Source organism: Brassica napus, chromosome C7, assembly GCF_020379485.1.
Source record: "Brassica napus cultivar Da-Ae chromosome C7, Da-Ae, whole genome shotgun sequence".
Lineage (NCBI taxonomy): Eukaryota > Viridiplantae > Streptophyta > Magnoliopsida > Brassicales > Brassicaceae > Brassica > Brassica napus.
In genome coordinates, this window is record NC_063450.1 from 9,746,031 (window position 1) to 9,752,030 (window position 6,000).

A 6,000-nucleotide genomic window follows, 5' to 3' on the forward strand; every position below is an offset into this window, starting at 1 on the left:
AGCCGCAGTAAAACTTTTTTCCCTGACTTCCGGATCAGACATATTCTAAGAGCACAAAACATTTTGGCGGACAAACTTGCACGTGGTGCGAGGAGTTCTCCTTCAGCTATGCTTTATGTCGATTCTATCCCACCGGTTGGGCTTGCTGAATCGGTTGGATCAGTTTAGTAGTTCTAAATGTTGTTGTCAAAAGAAAAAAGTTTTGAAATTTGTTTTCATTGGTTTAAGGTAGTAAAGATTAATAATCATTATCAGATAATATGATTTTAAAGAAGTCCAAAATTTAAATAATAAAATTAGAAATTAAATGCAAGAAGATGAATTTCATTAGTTATCGGTGGCAACGATGTACCTTTGAGCCTAATTGCGCATCCGTGTGTACTTGGCTTATTGTAATGTCGGAATCTTAGCGGCGCCTCCATTTGAGCCTTTACACGATTCGGGTGATTCAACCCCCTCACCGGCGAAACTCTAACCCTAATCTCGCCTACTCTCCGTCATCGTACTATTCCTTTCAGCATAGATTTAGTTATCTGCAATTTCTTACCCCAAAATCGCTGATCGATGGATGATTATCTGAGCGGCGAGGAGGAGGACGATTACTATTACACCTCCGATCAAGAGTCTCTCGAGGGCCTTGATCATGATCAATCCAATCTCCAACCTCTTTCATCCTCTGGAAATACCGCCAAGGTAACTTTCCCCTGACGGTCTATTGAGCTGTTTCCTGAATTTGGTTCTCTCGGTTGAATTTAATCATTTGTAAAGAAATACCATTGTATCCGCCTTGTGACAAAGCCTAATCTTTTGTTTCCTAATCGTTTGTCAGCATTTGTGTAGGTCATTACAAAGGAATCGCTTTTGGCTGCACAGGTAAAAAAAAAAAAAGAGCAATGATTCTGAAAGTGGTTCTGTGGTTGGTTTCAGTTTTGATCAAACTGTTTTTTTTTTTTTCAATATAAGTGCAGAGGGAGGATCTGCGGAGAGTGATGGAGTTGTTAACGCTTAAGGAGCACCATGCTCGGACTCTTCTTATCCATCACCGATGGGACGTTGAGAAGCTTTTTGCTGTACTTGTTGAGAAAGGGAAAGATTACTTGTTTTCTGGTGCCGGTCTTACACTCGTTGAAGATGATCCCACCTTTTCTCCTTCTTCTCCCATGATGATGACGTGTGATATCTGCGTTGAGGATGTAGCTACTCATCACATGACAAGAATGGACTGTGGCCATTGCTTTTGCAATAACTGTCAGTACTCCCATGCTCTTTTTGTTTTCATCATACCCCCAAGAGGAAGTTAGTTGTTGCATTTATATGCTTGTTTATATGTTCTGTGGCTTTGCTTCCTTTAGGTTGGGCTGCGCATTTTACCGTAAAGATAACTGAAGGTCAGAGCAAAAGGATTAGATGCATGGCTTATAAATGCAACGCTATTTGCGATGAAGATGTCGTCAGGAGTCTAGTTAGTGAAACCCAACCTGATTTAGCAGACAAGTTTGATCGTTTTCTTATCGAGTCTTACATCGAAGACAACAAAATGGTGAAGTGGTGCCCGAGCACTCCGCATTGTGGGAATGCAATACGTGTTGAGGATGACGAGCTCTGTGAAGTTGAATGCTCTTGTGGGTTTCAGTTCTGTTTCAGCTGTTCCTATCAAGCCCACTCCCCTTGCTCTTGTTCCATGTGGGAGCTGTGGAGGAAAAAATGCCATGATGAGTCTGAGACTGTTAATTGGATAACTGTTCACACCAAGCCGTGTCCCAAATGTTTCAAACCCGTTGAAAAGAATGGTGGATGCAACCTCGTGACTTGTATCTGCGGACAATCGTTCTGGTGAGGGCTACTTTCTTGTTTCTCCATTTTCTTACTCTGTTTTGTAGCGAAACATTTGTCAGCTGGTGATGAATCTCTTGTTGCAGTTGGTTGTGTGGTGGAGCTACGGGAAGGGATCACACTTGGTCTAGTATCTCGGGTCATAGTTGTGGTCGGTACCAAGAAGACAAAGAGAAACAGCTGGAGAGAGCTAAAAGGGATCTTTACCGGTATATGCATTACCATAACCGCTACAAGGCACATATCGATTCCTCCAAGCTAGAGGATAGGCTTAGTGATACTATCCTCGAAAAGGTGTCAATTTTAGAGAAGAGGCAGTTACAGCTTAGAGACTTCAGCTGGGTTACGAGTGGGCTCCACCGGTTGTTTAGATCAAGACGAGTTCTCTCGTATTCATACCCTTTCGCGTTTTACATGTTTGGAGAAGAGCTGTTCAAAGACGAGATGAGTGCTGAAGAGAGAGAAATAAAACAAAACCTGTTTGAGGATCAGCAGCAGCAGCTTGAAGTAAACGTTGAGAAACTTTCCAAGTTCTTGGAGGAGCCCTTTGATCAATTCGCTGATGATAAAGTCACGCAGATAAGGATTCAAGTCATCAATTTGTCAGTTGCAGTGGATACCCTCTGCAAAACAATGTTGGCATTTTGTTGTTGAATTACTATAAGAGATTTGCTAAGAATGAGTATGGAAACTGACATGTAAATAAACTTTTGGTTTTGCAGGTATGAATGCATTGATAATGACTTGCTGGGTTCTCTGCAACTTGGCATCCACAATATTGCTCCATACAGAACAAATGGGATAGAACGAGCATCGGACTTTATTAGTTCCCGTGAAGCTGCTGGTGAGAAATGCCAACCTTCGAATTCAGGTACAATTTTTGAAACCTGAAAGCTGCTGGACCCTTGTTGGACACATACAGAGCAAATGTTTAGTAACGCTCACAAGTGTATCAAACTCTTTAAAAATATAGGATGGAACTCTGAAGACACAAGTTGCTCTCCGAGGAAACGTCCCAGAAAAGAAGGAATTTACAGAAATAGTCAAACCACTTTACTGGATTTAAACTTGCCAGCGGATGTCATTGAGCGGAAATGAACTCATCATTCTTTGTCCTCCTCGCAAGAACACCCATTTTTGTCCAGATCATTATGCGAAATGTACAAGTCATAACCCTAAACCCCTCTGCTTGGTAGTACTTTCACTGACATGACCCTTCCCCGGTTCTGAGAAAAAGGATTAGTCTGCTTATCTTCTAATGTAAGTTGCTTAGAAGCTGCCTTTGAACTCAGGCTTCTGTCAACGCCCCAAGGTGTAAATGTTTAACCCATGTAGTAATTTGCTTTGGAGGATCGCTCCTACTTTATGTTATAAATATAGTGTTTGGACCTGATTTGTAATTACAACTTTAACCACCAAATTTTCAATTAAGAGACTCGGACAGTTTTTACCAAACAATGATTTGTTTTATATTGGCTTAAAAATAGAATTTGGAATCTTCTTCATAGTTTTTACCTAACAATGATATGTTTTATGTTGGCTTAAAAAATAGTACTTGGAATCTTTTTCATAATCTATGTAGAATGATGGGTTTTGTCATTTTTATGATAAAATCCAAGATTAGCTTTATCACAATTGATAAATTCCCTAGATACCCTTTTTTAGTTTATCAATTTCTCTTTTGTTATTTTTATAATAGTGAAATAACAAAAAGATGAAAATAAATATTAAATTGTTGTGGCCGTTGATTGAAACCGTGAAAGAAGCAGCATCGGCATCAGAAAGAAATCAGAAATAGCCCAACCCACACAATCAATCACTCAAGCCTTCTCTTCACAACATCACTGGACCGACCACTCCAAAGCAAAGTCCAAATCAAAACTTGTCCCTTCCTCCTCTAACTTACGAAAAAAAACCTAAACCCCAATTTTCTCCTTCACTCCTTTTTTATTTTTTTTTTCTTAGTCGCTGAAAATGGAAGACGAAGAAGGCATCGGGTTAATTCTAGCAAGAGCCACCGAGCTCAGACTCAAGATCGCCGATCGTATCGATACCTCCAGCACTGATGTTTCTTCTCCCAGAGAAGGAAAGAAAGATGAGATTGCTGGGAATCAAGAAAAGGATTTTGACTCATTCAGCTCTGACGATGCAGATGATGAAGAAGAAGCTGATGAACAGCTTTTGCGTATACGCGATGCTCTTGAATCTCTTGAGTCTCAGCTTGCTGCTTTACAGGTTTTTACCCTATATTCCCTCTGCTTCTATGTCCTTTTGTATCAATTATTCCAAACCAGACCAATCTTGAAAATTGGTTTTGTGAATTTCTGTTCAATGTGCTGTAATTGTAGGGTATGGAACTCAAAGTTTATGGCTTTTAGTGTAGCATCGAAAGTGTTAATTCTGCTTTTAACTAGGATTGAGTCTCAGCTTTGTGCTTTACAGGTCTTAAAACCTTAGATTTCATCGGCTTCTATGTCTTTTTCTGTAACTCAAAGTTACAGCCTTTTAGTGTAGCGTTGAGCATTGAAAGTGTTAATTCTGCTTTTAACTTGAACTGAGTCTGAGTTGGTTTCACTGTCTTAATTCTTAGTTAATGTTAGAATGCTTTGTTGTTAATTGTAGGGGTATTGGTTTTCTTGTAATGAAAATTAAGATTGATTATAGAACTCAAAGTTTCTGGCTTTTATTGTAGCTTTGAACACTGAAAGTCTTAGTCCTTCTTTTAACTAGGATTGAGTCTGAATTGGTTTCAGTGTCTTAATTATCAGTTAATGGGGAAATGATCTGTGGTAATAATAAGAGCTTTAGTGGGGAAATGATTTGTGGTAATAATCAGATCTATTACCTCATGTTATTGATTTTGTTTTCCTGTAATAACATTCAGAATCTACGGCAAAGACAACAGTACGAGAAGCAAGTAGCTCTCTCTGAGATTGATTACAGCAGGAAGATTTTGCTCGAGAAGCTCAAGGAGTACAAAGGAAAAGAACTTGAAGTGCTACGCGAGGCTTCCACTTTTGCTGGCGAAAGAGTTGATTATGAGAACGATCTTCTCCTTCCTCCTTACCCTGTTCACCCTCCTCCTCTCTCCCTCGGTTTAGATAATAACAATGGCTACTTACCTCATTTACCGTTAAACCAGAAGAAATCTGCAGATGCAAATGGGTTTGGTTCAGGACATGTGAGAAAGGAAGCAGAGGTCAAGGGTCCTAATGGAATTGTTCGCTTCTTAGGCTCTGTTGCAAAGATCATGCTACCAATCATCGGCGTAATTTCAGTCTTGTCTGCTTCCGGCTATGGTCCAGAGATCAAAAAAAGAGGTGTGTCATTCAAACTTCTGGGGCTTTTCCCTCAACGAGTAGTCAGAGCACCGAACCAATGCCCGCCTGGGAAAGTTCTTGTGATTGAAGACGGTGAAGCAAGGTGTCTTGTGAAGGAAAGAGTCGAAATACCTTTTGAGTCGGTGAGTGCGAAACGAGATGTAACTTACGGATATGGTTGAATTGAAGAGAGAGAGAGAAAACACCCTTCTCTGTAATCTTCACTGCCTCCTGAATTGTTGTGTGTAAAGTTTCAACCTTTGATCTCTTTAGAAGTGAAGCAACAATCCCAAAGTTTTTGTAATACCCCGATTTTCCAAAATAAAATAAACAAATAAAAAGTCTGAAATCTTCGTTTATTATTTCTCAAAAGTCAACTCTAAAGTTGTAAATCCAAATAACATAATAAATCTCGTAAATATCAATAAAAGTATAACAACCGCAAGTCTGAAAAAGAAATAAAGTAATCTGATAGCAATTCACTGCCGCTCGTCTGTAAATGGGAAAGAATGAAGGGTGAGTAACAGGGGAGTTACTCTGTGAGGTATAGGATGCTAAACCGCAAACCACTGACTCAGTACATAGCACTACGACTATGTAGGTCTAGCCCTAGCTTGAAATAAACATGGTGTATAATACACCACATAAAACATCAAATGCGCTGATAGCGCATAACTAGATCACACACACCACATTCTCCTCATATGGATATAAATATACAACTCTATGCGCCGCTAGTACAAGAGTCCATCCTTGTACCCCGCAATCACCTATGCGCCGCTAGTACAAACGTCTTTGTACTCCGCAATCTCCAATACAATGCGCCGCTAGCATAGACGTCCATATG

General features: G+C 39.9%; 2 protein-coding genes across 5 annotated transcripts; both read left to right on the forward strand.

The window, feature by feature from the left end:
* The first annotated feature begins 315 nt into the window (after positions 1-315).
* On the forward strand, positions 316-3,288 carry LOC106445612 (probable E3 ubiquitin-protein ligase ARI2). 4 transcript variants are annotated; one of them, XM_013887194.3, is made up of 7 exons: positions 316-693; positions 841-873; positions 969-1,248; positions 1,353-1,833; positions 1,920-2,468; positions 2,556-2,704; positions 2,807-3,288. In XM_013887194.3, the coding sequence occupies exons 1-7, from the start codon at positions 565-567 to the stop codon at positions 2,929-2,931; spliced, it is 1,746 nt and encodes a 581-aa protein (XP_013742648.2). In that variant the 5' UTR covers positions 316-564; the 3' UTR covers positions 2,932-3,288. The 4 variants fall into 4 exon arrangements, with proteins under 4 accessions (XP_013742648.2, XP_013742649.2, XP_013742650.2 ...); XM_013887195.3 differs by having other exon boundaries at positions 317-693; positions 830-873; positions 964-1,248; XM_013887196.3 differs by having other exon boundaries at positions 318-693; positions 830-873.
* A 331-nt stretch (positions 3,289-3,619) lies between these two features.
* Positions 3,620-5,512, forward strand: LOC106445613 (plastid division protein PDV2). The gene is made up of 2 exons (XM_013887197.3): positions 3,620-4,068; positions 4,718-5,512. The coding sequence occupies exons 1-2, from the start codon at positions 3,808-3,810 to the stop codon at positions 5,333-5,335; spliced, it is 879 nt and encodes a 292-aa protein (XP_013742651.1). The 5' UTR covers positions 3,620-3,807; the 3' UTR covers positions 5,336-5,512.
* The last annotated feature ends 488 nt before the right edge of the window (positions 5,513-6,000 follow it).